At 40.2% G+C, this 18,040-nt stretch overlaps 1 protein-coding gene across 1 annotated transcript in view; it reads right to left on the bottom strand.

Moving 5' to 3' along the window:
• Window positions 1-14,278: 14,278 nt before the first annotated feature.
• Window positions 14,279-18,040, bottom strand: part of LOC122641518 (mitochondrial fission 1 protein A-like) — a 29,578-nt gene continuing 25,816 nt past the window's right edge. Inside the window, exons 3-5 of the mRNA XM_043834778.1 lie at window positions 17,740-17,861; window positions 14,628-14,691; window positions 14,279-14,535 (exon numbers count right to left, since the gene is read on the bottom strand). Coding sequence (XP_043690713.1) covers window positions 14,450-14,535; window positions 14,628-14,691; window positions 17,740-17,861 — 272 coding nt within the window. The 3' untranslated portion in view covers window positions 14,279-14,449. The remainder of the gene's footprint in view (window positions 14,536-14,627; window positions 14,692-17,739; window positions 17,862-18,040) is intronic.

Genomic DNA, 18,040 nt, shown 5'->3' with positions numbered 1-18,040 from the left:
ACTACATGATTCACTAATTGATTACATGTCTAAACATTAAATTCACAACAATGTACATATATATTGGTTTAGATTTTGATTTATAGCTTATTGTGCCCAAATCCCAGGTTTTTTTCTTGTTTGGTAATCTTTATGTTTTGCCCCAAACATGAGGTTTCTTGCAATATGAATGGAATTGGGGCCTTCTGGTTCATGCTAGATTATTTTGCATGCCTAATAGCCTCAACCAATGTATTGGGATTTGTTTGGGGAGTTTTCAATCTCAAATTGTTAGTTTTTGTTCCATTTAACTTGTTAATTTGGCTATATATAAAAAAATGTACACGTGTTTGTATTCTTGCTTTAATGAACATTATGGTCCAAATCATGGTTCACTTACTCATGAGCTCCCCTTTTGCTTGTGTAGATTAACAATGACTACAAGAAGAGGTGTGGTGAACTAACCTCAACCCAAGGAATTTGATGCACACTTATTCCACTCAGCTGCGTATGCGGGTTTGTGGGGCGACCTACAATGTGTATCCGTCATCCCCAAGAGACGGGTTGTAATAAAGGACTTTCAGTCCTTTCGGGTAGCTAGCGGAGAGGTTTGCCCACCTCAAATGGTCAAACATCCTTGAGCCCGAGGAGGACTTCTACCCTTTGCTAGTCTGGTATTTTTATGCAAACCTCGACTTGGATGACATTGGTGCTATGGGACATCGACTCACTACGAGGGTCAATGGGGGGATATCGCCTTCACCACAGCCAAGCTAGGGGACATATTGGACGTATCCCTGGTGGGCTCACGTAAGTATGGACCTCTAAGGTGTGAGTACCCAGCCTTCCTCTCTAAAGAGGAGTATACAGATATGATAAAGTTCTCACCCCCAAAGGATGTGACTTTCTGACTCCTCATTAAGGACTATTACCCATCTATCTGCATTTTTGTGCGTCTGGCGCAACTAGTTTACCTACCCTCGAGTGGTCACAAGCACCATGTAAGTCTTTAATCCACTTCATTTGATTACATTATACTATAGTTCAAATTATTAAAATTCCAAACTCTTGTTTTTTTTTTAATTTCTTGATAGGTTTCAAACATGCAAAGCTACTGTGCTTACTGCCTCTATATAGGGTGCCCCTTATATCTTCTGAACGTCATCGTTCGGATTATAAGACACCATGGAGAATACCCTCTCGATGGGAATTTGCCCTATGTCAAGCTTATCACAAAGCTACTGTGTTACTTCAATGTCCCTGTGAATGTCAAATGGTTAGGCAAACCGGTAATTCCGGTCAACACGACCACACTAAAGAAGATGGGGGTGACAGGGAGAGAGGGAAGTATGGAGTTGTCATTGGACAAGGCAAAAGTGGCAAGAAGGGCTTTGGAGGGTGATGATGATGATGAGAGCCACGATGGCTCAGATGAGGGTGATGATCATGGAGGAGGTGGTGGTGGTGGTGTTGTAGTGGCCCCACTCGCCGCTAGGGGAGCTAGGGCTACTCGAGCATTGACACGTACACCAGCACGGGGTCATAGATAGAGAGGTGCTGCTATTGCTGCTTGTGGTCTGGGGCATCTAGTTCACAGGTTCATGAAGATCCACTGCACCTATTCATGAGCATCCACTTGCACCCGTCCATGAGGTGTTCTCAGGTTTATCCCGCCGGTTAAGGTTACCTGACTCATCGTCTTGCCAGCATGGAGGGCAATAGAGGAAATAATAGAGCATTGCAAGTACAGATCAATGAGAGTCTCTAATCCATGTGCTCAATGCTTGCTGAAAATCTGGAAGATATTGATGGTAGGCTAGAGGATATTGAGTCCCATCTAGGATTACAGGGTACACAACCCCAGGCAACTCGCAAAGCTGCAAGAAGGGCTCGTGAACAGGATAAGGGGAAGGAGAAGCAGCATTATTAGCCTTAGGATCTATTTCAGTTTCTTAATTTATTATGCTCTTTTGTTATTTAGAGTTAGTTTCTAATGTTACGTAGTAGAGAGTGGGAAGAAACACTTGTATTTTCTCTTTATTTTTTTTTAATGTTATTTAAGTATGTCGGCCTTGGATGTCCATATTATGTCAAAAAAAATCTCTACCTAATGTAACTTTTAGATTTTCAATTATCAACAAGTCTCTACTTTAGTCTCCTTGTTTGTGTTCATTAAAGGTTTTTATTCTTTTATTCTTTCGAATCCTAACACAGAATGAATCGCGATAGATCAAATCTGGTAGTGTACATGCAGGGCAAAAACGCTATGATACCATGCTGTCACACCTCCATCCCTTGATTAGGGTATTATGATGGGAATACCCCTGTATTCTACACCAATCTACAGGATCGACACTTTGTTGTGTCATGTACACTACCCAGTTACTTATTCAAAGAATAAGAAAAAAATCAGAGTTACAACGGATATAAGTAAAGATAATAAATTCAAATAATTAGGAGCTCTAAATGATAACGTAATTATATAAGTGGCATTTTATCCCAATCAGTTAAATTGTCATCATATACCAAATACTAAATATCAAGTATACAGAATGATAAGAATAATATCGAAAGTTATTGGTTACATTCATCCTCAGAATCTATCAACATAAAGTAAAATAATGTTCCAATTACTGGGCCTCAAGCCTGAACTACTGAGCATCATGAGCACACTCAGCACAAAGGTAGTCAGGTCCGTGCTCCATCTCTGGCTGGTCAACCCAAGTCTCATAGTCCTCATCACAATGGTACTTTGGATTAATCTCAGTTGGATCCGCAATTCCAGTATCCATATCTAAAGAAAAATAAAGATTCCCGAGGGATGAACTTCCATGAGCCCAATGAGCGATTAAACCATGCACAATCATACAATAGAGAGTACATGTTCAATGCATACTAATGTATGCTCATCACATATGATGCATGAATGCATTTCATTTAACCCTAACAATGAGATTCTAAGTCGGGTTAAGTACTACAATAACACAGGTAGCATTATCGACAACGGTGCCATAAACTGGATATCATTCCGACAATGACAAACCCACGCTACAATGAAAACTTGCGAGATCGGACCCCCTCATCTGGTTCACGGGTTGTCCGTAAGCCCCAGATGCAAATCCCATCCTGGTGTCCAGCTCGATACATGATCTGCGCCTGAACTTCACGGTGGGCTACCCCAAAATATGATCGAGACCCTTGGACTTGCCTGACACCTAAACCTCTGTCGGTAATAGTTGAAGTACTAAGTATATTATATCTTAACAAGCAAACAACTATTGAGATGCATATATATATATATATTTACACACAAGTGCGGGTGTAGCCTAGAGGTCGAGTTCATAGTGCCTTATCCGGAGACAGATTACCCTCCCGCCCCTCTAGCTTACACCCACACAAATAAAGTTATGGCGAGTGTGATACTGATGTAATGGTCGATCGGTCACCACCTGAAGCCAATCCATCGATTATACATCATAAAAGTTTTCACAATTATAATTCTATACATTAACCACATTCCATTCCCATATATAGCATCATTCATACACGATACAATTATTGCATTTCATACCAATTCATAATAGTAGGAGGTGTAAAATAACTCATCATGCATAGTACTCACACACATCAACATGCATAACTTAAATTGATGCCTAATGAGAAACATGCCATAAAATAGTCCAAATGTTCAATCCACTCATAGAAGTTGGAGCATAGATGATCTTAGCTCCCATATAATATATGCTTCTTTCATAAGCTTATGTTAGCCTAACAAGCCAATACATAGGTGTAGAATAGGTGAGAAGGTGTCTGGTTGAAGTCCCAGAGTTGGAACTCCAAGACAGCAATGAATTGCACTAGGCAGACGATGCTCTGTATCCTAGGCGGCTCATGACATCAGCCGTGTGCTGTGTCATCCGCCTAAGCCCAAGAATGCAGGAAATGGCTTAGTTTGTTTCCAAACTTTGGCTAATGGCAATGCAGTCAGTAAGGGTCCATGGGAAAGTGTTAATGGCCCCAAGGAAAATTACTAAGCACCAAGGTTTGGTCCAATCAAGATCCATAAGAAAGGACTGGTTTCCAAAAGCTAAGGTTCCAAAAATGGAGGTCCATCAAGGGGTTTCATGCCATTGAAGCAAAAGTTAAGGGAATGGGGCATTCTAAAGCATCATTTAATGCTCCAAGCATCCAATCAGATGTATAAATTAGTTATAATAAAAAGCCCCATGGTTTGGTGGGGGATTAGGTAGATTTTAATCAAATCAAAGTAGGAATTAGCTTAGAAATGTACATAAGTTAGAGGCTTTACCCAAGAACAAGCTAGAATGATGAGGGAACAAGCTTCCAACCTGAACTTGAGCTCCCAACCATAGTCCCCATGAACTCCAAGGTCCCAAGTAAGTGCACAACTAGTATATAGAGCCTTGTGAGCTTATGGACAGATCCAATAGAGGTTGGGGGTCTTCCTTCCCCTCTCCTTCTTCTTCCTCCTTCGCTCCTCTCTTGCTCTCCAGGTTTTCTCTTCTCTCTAGGGTTGAGAACAAGAGAAAAATGAAGAGGGAATAGATTCCTATCTTGTTTAGATAAGAGATCTAGGTCTTGTTTGGTTGGGTGTTGTCTTGGAGTCCAAGAAATGTCCTAAAACATGGTAATACCCAAATTAGTCTTATGGTTATAGTCCAAGGGTAAAGTTAGGCCATATGGTTCCTAATTGGTCTAAAATAACTAAGGGCTAAGCCCTAGTCAAGGCAAGTTAGAACTAAACCAAAGTAACATCCTTTTTACACTGAGCGGATGATGTAGTGGCGGACTGTGTGCATCGTCCAATTTCCCAGGCATGATCCATAGGGTCTGACCTCTGCCCACTGTTTTGGCCATAGCTTGGTCAATACATAAAGAAATGACACGATTCAAATTACGTAGTAAACTAGACTTAAAGGGATACATTTTTCATGAAGAAACCTTTGACCAAGTCATAAGGGAAGGTCCTCGACATCGGGTTCGAAGCTGGCTATTATGCACTGGCAGCAAACTCGAATCGAATTGACTCTGATGATCTCACCTACTTTAAGAATATTTAGGTAGGGGTTGAGAGGGGTTTTCATAGGGTTTTTTTGTACACGAAGGGATGGCATGAAATAGTATAATTAATGCACATAGAAGTTAAGATAATGGTCAAGAACTAGTCCAAGTCTTCCCCCGGAACTCCAAAGAGTTGTCCAAGCTACACTATAACACACACACACAAGTATCAAAAGTACAACTTGGGTCACGGGTATAACAAAAAGACCATGCACCATCTGTAAGGTCAACCATTAAATACAATGGACTCATGTGGAGGACCAACCAGTACACGTATCCTCTACACTTGTTTGTCATATGGAGGACCATTGTCAACCAGTACACCTATCCTCTACATTTGTTTATCATGTGGAGTATTAGTAGTGATCCCTCGTTGTTATATTATATTTAAGAAAAAATTTTCACACAATGCTATTTTTCTCTATCATACGATAATGCGTTAAATAAGGGGGGGGTTTGGTCATTTTGACCGGACATTTATATTCATCCAACGCTCATGAAGCCATTCGTGAACTTGCACGACCATGAATAAAAACTTTCACGTCATTTTATTTCAATTTGAAGATTTTCCTTTGGACAAATTTGTATTCCGTGTATTATTATTTTATTTGTTAAATAATGCATATGCCACTCAGATAGTTAATACATGTCCATGATTTACTTCTATTTTTTTTTATTTTTTTGAAAGGAGTCGTATTAAACATGCACTGTCATTAATGTGCAAGTTTTCTACATCAAGTTTTTTTTAAGTATTATTAAAGTCTAGATTCATTAAATCCCGATACTTATCCATACTTTTTTTTTTTAATTTTACCCATATTTACTAATTAATGGTATGATTCATTCTTAAATAAATAAACAAACAAATAAATAAATAAATAAGGGAGGATGTTCTTTTGTTGTGTCAGAATTAGAATCATATATGAATTTAATTATAATTATCAATAATAAAACAAGACTAAAGATTAAAAAAAAAAATGTATCTTTTTTGTAATTAATGGTGAATTGAGAAGTTATAACTTTCTTTTGATTGCCACATTTCTAATAAAATGACTTACCATTATGTTAATTCTCAAGAGATGTGAAACTTTTTGTAGGTTTTCTTAATACACATGTGAAATGACAAGATTTTATCATCATTGAAAAAAAAATTGTATTACACTAAATGGAGAAAGAGTAAGGTTGCAACTTCTTTTCACCAAATTTGATTATAACTAAGATTTTTCTAAATATAAAAAATATTTATACATCAAGTTTTTGCCTATATTAATCCAAATTAATTTTCTATTGAAGCATTATATATGGTTATCATACTTTAGTCATACAACCCATGTGCTTCATGGGAACAAATAGAAAATAATTCAAATGGCATCCCATAATGATAATGATGCTTAGATGGAAGAGAGACCCTTATCTTAAATGTTATAGAAATATGTATATGTTAGAAAAAACGAAAAAAGTAGGGCTGCAATCCAATTATCCTTCATATGGGAAGAAAATTAGGATAGGGTGCTCATGTGATGTGAGTACTAAGGTTAAGTACTATGAAACTCAATTTCTTTCCAATTTAACACTCAATTTTTTTTTAATTTTTTTTTTTAGAATGAGGGGCTTATTGCATGCAAAATTCTAATTTATTTTTTTATTTAAAAATTAGAAAAAAAAGTCAACGTAATGAAAATTAAATGACAAAGTATGTAACTGTTGTCGCTGGAATCCTGCTCGATAACGTAGAGATCTGCAAAAGGTAGAAGGACACTGAAGAGACCCGGAGCAGACTCCAAGGGGGAACTCTTCGATGCCAAAGTCAGTCCGACAGAACAGTAAGTAGAGGAAGTAGTTGGCCAAGTGGATGACTCTAAGTGGTCGACCGAGTGAATGACCCTGATTGGTCGGCCAAGTGGATGACCCTGAGTGGTCGACCGAGTGGTTGACCCTGAGAGGTCGGTCGAGTGGATGACCCCGAGTGGTCGGCCGAGTGGATGACCCCGAGTGGTCGGCCGAGTGGATGACCCTGACTGGTTGGCCAAGTGGGTGACCCTGGCGAGGTCGACTGAGTTGATGACCCTGGAGAGGTCGGTTTGAAGGTCCTACTCGGACTGGCCCTAGGAGGACTAGGGTGTGGTTCCTTCTTACAACCGGGCTCTTCCACTCGGCGCTGAACCAGACGTGTGTCAACTTTTGATTGGAGGCTATTTATAGGACTCATCACATCCCAATTCAAATTAGAAAATTTCTTCGAGCTGATCCACACAAAGTAGATCATGCGTAAAAACCAGTAAAAAATAATAATAAATCTTCTCATGCACAAGAGAAAGAACCATATCTTAGATCAACACCCCAGTTCTCGAAACTAAAAAGGTTACCATCAAAGCTGTCACATGTTTGGTAGAGCTCTCTGCCTGTACCTTCTCGTCTTTCTTTGGTGCCATTTCCTTTCGAGATGGTGGAAGAGGAGCAAAATCCACATTATGTTGAGAGGGAATCTCTAAGTTGATAAAAGGCGGTTTTATTTAATGCTGAAGTTTAGCACTGTGAGCATCATGGGTGTGCTAGTACTTCAATGTGTTTGGAGTTTCAAACCACTAGCTACCCTGCTAGTCTGAGGGGAATATTACAAGATCAACGACAGGTGGATCAAATGCCTTCACGAAACCTCCAGCCTATGACACCAGCACAATGGACAGAAGCGCCAGCTTCACCAGTAAATTCTCGGCCGGCCACCGTGACACCACCGGAGGTGAAAGAGTCCAACATGGCAATATTCCAGGTTACCCCACTCTTTCACATTCCCACCCCCATCCAACTTTATTTTCCGCTACCTCTACACATGTAACCCTTAAACTCCACCAACACAATCCCAACCCATTCCAATACCTAACCCTAACTACCCTACAACCACGACACCTCATCCTACTCTAACCCACCTAGATATTCCACCACTCTTGCAAAACCAGGAGATCTCTAATCTCCTCGTCACCCTATTACCCCATCTGTCGGGTATTTCTCTCTCCAACCAACAATTACCCACTAATAGCATGTCTCCCATTCCCACTCAACCTCTCCAACTCTCACAACCATCTCAACTTACCACTCTCCCTCCACCTCCTACCCACGTTATCAACCCATCAACCATTATCTCACAACTGTTGTCCTTGCCACTGGTGCAGTCATCACCTTGTCCAGCAACGACCCTGAACCATGTGGGAATCACTGCACCCTCCTTAACTCAATCTTCCCAATCCCATAACCATAACTTGGATCTTGCCCCACCTAAGGAGAAGCTAAAACGACCACAACTGGAGGATCATACCATTACCATTCCAGTAATGCGCTATATTGGGAATCTCCAGTTTCCATATGTGCATATATCTCCACCCAATATCCACCACATGCGATAATAGAAACCTTCTATCGTTATCATATGTGGAATATATCACTTTCCTTTATTATCACATGTGTATCTTCCATAGAATTTTAACCCTAAAACGACCACGACTTGGGAATATTGGTATGCATAGGTTGGCATTGATCCACAGTATTGACCAATATAGCCGTTACCATTCTAGTAACGCGCTATATTGGGAATCTTCAGTTTCCATATGTGCATATATCTCCACCTAATATCCACCACATGCGATAATAGAAACCTTCTATCATTATCGTATGTGGAATATATCACCTTCCTTTATTATCACATGCGTATCTTCCATAGAATTCTAACCCTAATGGGTTACCTTGTACAATATATATATCACTCTTGAAAATACTTAGCTAGAATTGTCGGGGTTTAGGGGGAATCTGACAATTCAATCTCTATTGCACCTCTCACGTAGGGAGAAGCCTGAAATTATTTTTGTGATGGAAACTAAATGCCAGACTGATAGAATTGAACGTGTTCATAAACGATTATGTATGGATCACTCGTTCTCTGTTACAGCCCAAGGTGCATCAGGTGGCCTTGCATTGTTCTGGCGCAATCATATCCAACTTGATATTCTTCAAATCGACATTTTATTGATGCAAAGGTTAGTCTATCAAATGGAATTTTTTTTTTTATGACTTCCATTTATGGTGATCCAATCAAAGAGAGGAGACAACAGGTTTGGGAAAATATTGTTCAGCTTGGTGCAGGCCGCAATTCATTGTGGATCTGTTATGGGGATTTTAATTCCCACCTATCGCAGCATGAAAAACAAGGAGGGATTCAATCTCCTTACAGAGACATTGCTCAATTCAGAGACATGGTGGATAAATGTGCATTATTAGACCTTGAGACGCATGGACCACAATTTACTTGGAATAACAAACGGCATGGCTCAGCTAATGTTCGTGTAAAGCTGGATAGAGCCCTATCTACCTCAAAGTGGATAAATACTTTCCCTAATACAGTTGTTTTGTCCGTGCCTCTTTACACTTTGACCACAATCCTTTGATAATTGATACAAATGGTGGCAAGTTCACTGGTCGCCGCCCTTTTCGCTTTGAATCCATGTGGTTTAGGCAGCCAAGCTGTAAGCCAACAGCATAATCAGCTTGGTCCATTTCTCGTACTCAAGATGACAACCCACTTCTTTACCGAAAGATGAAGAACTGTAAACCCGTCTCCCAACAATGGAATAGAGAGGTCTTTGGCAATGTGCAGACTAAGATCGAGGCACTAGAGCAGGAGTTACAAAAAATTCATGGTGGCCTGGAAACTGTAGAATCTCAACAAGAAGGTATTCTTGCTGATTTGTTAAATGAAGAACTGGCTCGAGAAGAGGAGATGTAGTCCCAGAAGGCAAAAATTACATGGCTCCAACAGGGTGACTGAAACACCCATTTTTTTTCACATTGCAGCAATCCAACAAAGAACTCATAACAGAATTCTTCACCTGAAGAAGGCAGCTGGTGGGTGGACAAATTTGGAGAACCAGATCTATGAGAAAACGCAAGCTTATTATGATCAAATTTTCCAATTGGAGGGGATTGACCCTAGAGCTCTCACGCAGGTACTAAACACTATTCAGCCGAAGATTACCACAGCTATGAATGAAAGATTATGTGTTGTGCCAACAATTGAAGAAGTTTGGGGAGCGGTCTATGCCATGGCACCTTTGAAAGCACCGGGCCCAAATGGTTTGCCTCCTGCATTCTTTCAAAAGTATTGGGGTTTTACTCATGGGGATTTATTTAATTTTGTTAGTAACTTCTTTACGTCTGCTAACCTTCCAGTAAATTGTAATGAACTCTCCTATGTTTAGTGCCTAAATGTTCTAATCCTAAAAGTGTAGATCAGTATAGACCTATCAGTCTGTGTGCAGTGGCGATTAAGGTCATTACCAAAATTATGGCCAATAGATTAAAGGAGGTTTTGGAGCCGCTCATCTCTCTAGCACAACCAGCTTTCATCCCTGATCGTTCCATCTCCGATAATGTGTTCATAGCTCATGAACTTTTCAACTATATCCAGCAGAGGAAGAAAGGGAAGCAGAAATTTTTGGCTTTAAAACTGGATATGAGGAAGGCATACGACAGGGTGGAGTGGGACTTCATTGACAAGTTGTTGTTGCAATTTGGTTTCTCTACACATTGGGTTAGAATGATAATGGCTTGCTTACACTCTGTGACATACAAGCTTGTGATTAATGGTGCAATAAGAGGAAGGGTAACCCCTACGAGGGGTATATGGCAAGGTGATCCACTCTCTCCTGCTTTATTTATACTTTGCTCACAAGCTTTGAGTGGTGTTGTATCACATTCAGAACAAGCAAATCGTATTAAAGGGATTCGGGTGAAGAATCAGGCAAACCCAATTACCCACTTGCTCTTTGCAGATGATTGCTTGTTTTTCTCGGAGATAAAGGTCGATGAGGTATACTAGTTGAAGCAATGCTTGGACATCTACTGCAAGGCCAGCGGACAAGCAATCAACCTCAACAAATCAAGTCTTTGTTTTAGCCCCAATGTCCATATGAAGATGCAACGGTGGTTTCCCAGAATTATTGCAAATGATCTAGAAAATACTTGGGACTGCTGACTTTCTTTGGGATATCCAAGGCCGATCTGTTTTGTGATGTAGCTGAAAAGACTTATCAGCGTTTCAGTAGATGAAAACAATGGTTATTATCATTTTTAGGAAAGGAGGTGATGATGAAGTCGGTTGGTTTTTCTCTGGCAAACTATGCTGGTTCTCATTTCAAATTACCTAATTCACACCATAACAAGCTGTGGAAACTGGCCACTGATTTCTATTGGGGTGATGGCTCATATAAGAAGAAGATCCATTGGATCTCTTGGCTTTGACTATGCCAATCTAAGGAAAATGGTGGGTTGGGTTTTAGGGACCCAACGATACACAACAAAGCATTATTGTCAAGGGTGGCATGGCGACTTTGGAGTGAACCGGATTCTCCTTGGGCCCGGTTCGTTAAAGCAATCTACTTCCCTCAGCATGATTTCATGGAGGCAAAGTTGGGTGCGAATCCGTCATGGGGATGGAGAAGCATTACGGAGGGACATAAGGTCTTGAAATTGGTATTGCTATGGCGTGTTGGTACAGGTGAACGGATTAAGATTTGGTCTGATGATTGGGTTCCCAATCTGCCAGGCTTTAGACTGCAATACCAGTCAATAGAAGATAATCCACCCACTTTGGTTTCTGATCTTATAGACCACCAAACTCGTTGTTGGAGGAGGGGCATCATTGAGCGTTTTATCCATCCAAGTGACAATGCATCGATCTATAAAATCCAGTTGAGTTTATTTGCAGGTATTGATCATCAGGTTTGGGGGGCTTCTAAGCAAGGAATCTTCTCGGTCAAGAGTGCATATCATATACTCTGTGACCAATGGATTGCAAAGGAGAGAGTGAATCTGTCTTCAGCAAGATCTCATCGATGGGAAGAAGTTCCAAAGCAAGTTTGGAGATCGATATGGAATTCCAATACACTACCCAAGATTAAAACCCTATTGTGGAGGGCGTGTTCTGAAGGTCTTGCAACAGCTGCTGCTTTGCACCAACAATAAGTGCAGGTGGATACTCAATGCCAACGATGTGGTGGGGCAGCAGAATCTATTGATCACATATTTTTCCAATGCCCATTCGCACGTTCTGTTTGGTTTGGTAGCAGGTTGTCTTATACAGTTCCTTCGAAGGAGATTACTATTATGCATTGCTGCATTTCAGGTTGGGAAATTTTTAAAGATGAAGGGAAGAAGGTGGCTAGGGACACGATTACCCTCTGTTCCTTCATATGTTGATTCCTTTGGGTTTCGCAAAACGATCTCCTCTTTGGGGGAAAGAACTGGACGCCAATAGAGGTGATCGAAAAGGCACACAAGTCATGCAATGAGTACCTGTTGGCTTTGTCACCACAGCCAATTCACTCTTGGCCTGCAGTGGCCCAATCGGCTTTAACCTGTCTTCCCCTCCTCTTGGATACTATAAACTAAATTGTGACGCGTCGTTTCGCCATGATAGGGGTAAGGGAGGATTGGGTTTTGTCATTCGTGACCATTTGGGCCACTCTCAGTTTGCGTTATCAGATCCTTTTAATATCAAGGACACACTCATCGACAAGGCATCTGCTATTACAGAAAGTTTGCTGGAAACATTATCAGAAGGATTCTACAAGCTGCAAGTTGAAGGTGACAACCAGGAGGTGGTATCCTATTTGCAAAATGCCTCCAAACAATCGGTCTTATCGGTTAGGCCAATTGTGGAGGATATCCTGTTCCTATGTTCATATTTTGATGAAGTCACTTTTCGTTTTATTCCAAGGATAACCAATGCTTTGGCAGATACCTTGGCTAGGAGGGCACAGTCCATGGCAGGTAGGACCGTTTGGCCTACTTCTAATCACTGATGACAGACATGTATCCCATTTCTATCAATAGATGTTCTTCCTACCAAAAAAAAAAAAACAGAAAGGCAGTTTTATTAGTTGTTTGGAGCTTGATTTTCCAAGGGTTTTTTCGACAAATCAATTCACAATCTCGCTTATTGCAATGGCTAAGGTTCCACAAGCACCCTATTTTGTAAATAGAAGAACAGGAGATGACTAGCCAATTTCACCCACGCTGAACTGATCCTTTTCGCTTCTTTAAGGGGGCAGCAGTGCTTGGTTGTTGGCCAAGGTCAGAGACTCCTACAGCCTCAGCTATCCACTTCTGATTTGGACCAAACTCAAAGTTCCTTGACCTTGGGATTGGACTTGGGCCAATTTTGAATTTAAATCAGCCGATCCGACCAATCTGATCCAAGTTTTGAAACCATTTTCCAAATAGATTGAAGGGATAAATAAACAAATGAGTGAAAATACTTATCAAAAAAAAAATAAAAACAAATGAGTAAAGTACTTGTCAAAAGAATCTCGCCCCCACACCCCCACCCTCCTCCTTCCACCAAAAAACCAAACAAAAAAATCAATTCACTGGCTAAAACAGAGTAAGGCTTCCCTGGATTTTGAGAATCCAAACTGCTGAAATTCATTTCCCTTTTTCTGCCCAATAAACTAAAATAGTCAAGCAATTGAGAAGTTTACCTCTACACCCAATGCCAGTGACTCTAGGAACTGAAATCTCCAAATATTTTGATGCTTAAATTCCCATAGAATATTTTACAGACCGTACTACAGAATCTAAACAAACAGCTACAATAAGTGTTTAATCCTCTTTACACCCCTATTATCATGGGAGTTGAACCTCTCACCAACCTTCACTGAATTTTCAGTAAAAAATAAATGTTTTTTTTTTTTTATTTACTTCCTCCAATTTCTTTTCGTTCTCGCTGCAATTCCTGAAAAATAATCGGGCAAAATAGAGCCCTGAGAAATCTTTTGCAGGACCTTGCATGCGCAAGTGCTACAAGAACACAGTGCATGCAGAGCATCTTCTGTACCAAACGTGCATCGTATATTGATGACAGTTAACCACCTCACGTTGAGGTTGTCCGCAAAGATTTATGCAACTTGAAAAACTATAGGAGATGCTACAAACAATTTGATTCGCAAAAGTAAACAAGGCGTCAATCTAGCTTAACAGTTAGAGGAATTGGGAGTGGATCGGCCGATTCGGATTCCAGCCTTGAACCAGCCAGCCGATTCCGGGCTATTTTCTTGGGTTCAGATGATTCTGGTTGATTCCCAAAAGATTCTGGCTGGATCGGAATTAGAATCGGTGGAGGCCAATCCAGTTGCCATTGCCGTTTCCACTTGAATCATGAACCCCTTAACTGTCTAATTTTTTTTACATACTTTATTTAGACTAGTGTACCATCTAAAACTCCAAAATTGATTCAAGTGCATCACACAAGGACCTCAAATCTTGAACATATCAATCCAACAGAGAGAAAGCCATCATGGTAGTTAAGTAGTTATGCACATAGTTGGGTTAAGGAGTTCCATCACTTCTTACGAGCCATCGCAGCAGCAATCCCACCTACTAAGAGTCCAACAGCAGTTGCAGCAATGCCTATGCCAATCACACCATCTGCAGTTCCACCAAAATGTTGGTCATTCCTTCAACTTGCCCTATTAAGAGATCAACAAATTTAAAAGATAACAGCATGTATTTTTCATTACCTTTAGCAATTCGATCTTCAACCGTTTTTTTCAGTGTCAATGCCTGCCTCCAGTCTGGTGCAATCTACAAGTCCAATAAAAATAACTTAGCACTCGGAATATATTCCTCACAGATGAAAAACGTTTAAAAGAACAATAAACCAAAGTTCCAAACTGTTTGTATTTTCTTTCTTAGCAATAGAATTCTAGTTATCTATCATCAAAACACACACACACACACACTATATGTTTCATGATGACATGGTCACTAATGACCAGGTGTTGCACAAAACAAGAAGTCCTGTGCCAGTTTCTGGGCAGCTGCCCCATTAACAAATCCACCGAGGCCTGAAAAGCATTTAAGGATTTTGTTTTTTTTTTGAAAGAACAACAGAAACAAGCTTAAGACGTTTTACTTTGTGGCACTGTTTCATGTGTTTGTGGCTGCACAAACAAGTTGACTACTAATAGTCCACCCTTGTCTTTGACATGGAAAACCACCAAAAACAGAAACAGGACAGCTACACTCATGCCAACATGGTAATTAAGGAAGTAGAAAAGGACAACTGCACAGTGGGTTTACTTGTCACTGATACAATGGAACTTGGTCACTAGAAGTTATTCAAATAAATGATAAAAATAATTCCATAACAATGATAGCTACATCTCAAGGTTGATCCAAACTTAATGATAATACAAGGAGTTATAGGAAGAAAGCTGGACATATATGTACATGATACAACTAGTATGAATCTAAGAGTTGTTCCTCTATATTACAGGGAATGGGAATGGATCACTAAAGATGCAGATTACAAGTGCCAAAGGATGCAAATGTAGATTGCAAGGAAAATTATCTCCTCCAGTTCCCTGCCCGGCCCAGTTCCCCAGTTCATCTAATAGGGGGTGGTGGACCCCACCCGGGCAGAGTGTTTGGGCAGGGATAGGGTGGTCATTACAGCCCCCCCCCCTGTTAGAGGAAATGGGGAACTGGGCCGGGCAGGGAACTGGATGAGATAAAGATCCAGATTGCAAACTATAGAATAGACCCAGAAAAGGTCAGAACCAAAAAATATAAATAAAAATCAAAAGCTCGTGTGGAGGAAAGATCTGCAAAGATTCTTCTTGAAAGAAAATAAATATATGGAACTACTGGCAATCTCAATTTGTCAACAACAATCAGCTATCTTTGGAAAGTGGGTTGTGAAATTCCTTCACATAAGATTATATAACATCAATGAAAATGGAATGAGATAAGTTTCAGAATTGGAACATTTCCATTTACAATAATAGGGAAAATACCAAAGGATGCCATAATGGGTGCTGAATATTTAATAAAATCACGGGGAAAACAGTCTCTTAAAGAATGCAGACAGTGTTGGGTCACAAGAAAATCTCACTGAAGTAAAACCTATGAAAATAATAACTCAATAGTAGCCCCTTTGTAAACTAACATGAGGTTGTGATTTAGGGTTTTAAGCAAGGGAGTAACTTGGTTATGGGGCTTACAGGACTAGGAAATGGTCGGGCCAATAACCTGCCCGTCTTATTATTGGGAAAATCAACGTCTATATATGGATAGGCACTGCATAACAAGAACCAATGATTAGATGATTTTTCACCATTCTGGTCTTTTGGACCTTTGAGAAGCTCTACTCTTGTCCCCTCAATGTAGTAGTGATTTGAATATCAAATCAAAGTAGCCAAAACAAGATCTGTATTCAAAGGATTAGTTTCAAATTTAGGGTGATTTCAAATAACACAAAATCAAACGGGTGAATGGGGCTGAAGGTAGGATTGAATGTAAAGGGTATTGAAGGGAATGATTGCTGGAAGTTTCGGTCGAGTAATTAGATGGGGAGTTAAGGCCAAGTCCTAGTAGCAATAGAATCAAGGGTACAATGATAATTTTGGGTACAGAGATTAGGGTTTTGGAAGTGGGATTAGAATACAGATTTTAGATGTAGTTTAACCTAATATCAGCAGCCTAATTAAGTTATGAAATCACAATCGGATTTGGGTTGATGAAGGTCTAAGCAATAGCTTTAATGGAGGTAGGGGTATAATGGAAAAAAAACAGAATTAGAACAAGATCCAGCCATCAGAACAGACCCAAATTTGAATCCAGTTCTATCCTAGGGTTTGTAAACATGTGGTGAGAATTTCAATATGATCGGGTGGCTGGTTTGCTTAATCTAAAAAAACCCTTGTATATGGAAGACTAGAATCTAGGGCTTTAGTTGCAAAAAAACTTAAGAACAAACTTATTTGTTAATGGCGGTAATCTGAGATTAGATGATAACAACCAATAGAACCAGCAGTAGCAAGAGAGGATCCACCCAGGCTCCACACCGCAAGGCGTCGATTGGATCAGACACCAATCCCTTCACCTTGATCAAACATAAGGAAATCTTCACAGTAGAAGACAAGTTGCTGCAGCAAACTTGAATTTTCAGAAATGTAAGGTAATGAACCCCCCCCCCCCCCTCACGCACAACTTTATTTATGAAGATCAAAACAAACTTTGAGTTGGAGTTGGAGTGGGAAATCCCCCCCTAGCAAGCTCACTTGCATAACATTACCACTTACTAACTCTTTCCCTGCCTGTAAGTGGTGTGGACCCAAGTAACTTAGTTGCTAACTAAAAGACTTAAAATTAAATCAATTAAATTGACCCTACAATTTGACCAACATTGGACCATGATTCAACTGACAATTAAACATAACAAAAGAACTCAAAATAAAACTATGAAAAGCAATAAATAAAAACACGACAGCAACATATTAGGCCACGGACTGGCCTCTATTGTTGGCCTTCTTCCTACAGATGTAGGTCTTCAGATCTGCATCAGCCCCCCACCCACTTAACAAATAAATACAGCAAAGAGATGGGGGGGGGGGGGGGATTGGGGTAGTTCAAGTTTATTTTGTTCTGGTAAATGTCGTAGGGGCAACTCATCCATCAGTTGACCTAATTGTCTTCTGGGAATTACAATGGAAATCACCATTTTGAGGGTCTATGTCACCAAAACCAGACCAAAGATATTGCGGTTCATAGAGAAACTGCCAATCCTGAGTGCTGACTGAGTTTATTTAAAGTTAATCATGAGATTAGTGTGAGAAACAAAGATCAAACCTCGAGACATTGTTCCACAAACTGCCTGCTCCTTGAATAGTCACCACTTCTGTAATATCCAACAGCAAGAAGATAAAGTTTCTCTCTCTTCTGCAGAGGACTACTCGTACCAGCCAAAGAAGCTGCAACAAAAAGTTAATCAGTCAAGTTATAGGCGACAGTGTTGCTGAATGCTGACTGAGAGGGTGGGAGGGAGAGTGGGTATAATTTCTAACTTTGTAATGTAAGAAGCTGGATAGCATAGGTGCAAACAAAACGATAACCCAAGGGAGAACCTCATGAACATAACCAAAAAGATATA

This window comes from Telopea speciosissima, chromosome 10 (assembly GCF_018873765.1).
Source record: "Telopea speciosissima isolate NSW1024214 ecotype Mountain lineage chromosome 10, Tspe_v1, whole genome shotgun sequence".
Lineage (NCBI taxonomy): Eukaryota > Viridiplantae > Streptophyta > Magnoliopsida > Proteales > Proteaceae > Telopea > Telopea speciosissima.
The sequence above is the reverse complement of the archived record's forward strand: the minus strand, read 5'-3'. Positions and strand labels throughout refer to the sequence as shown.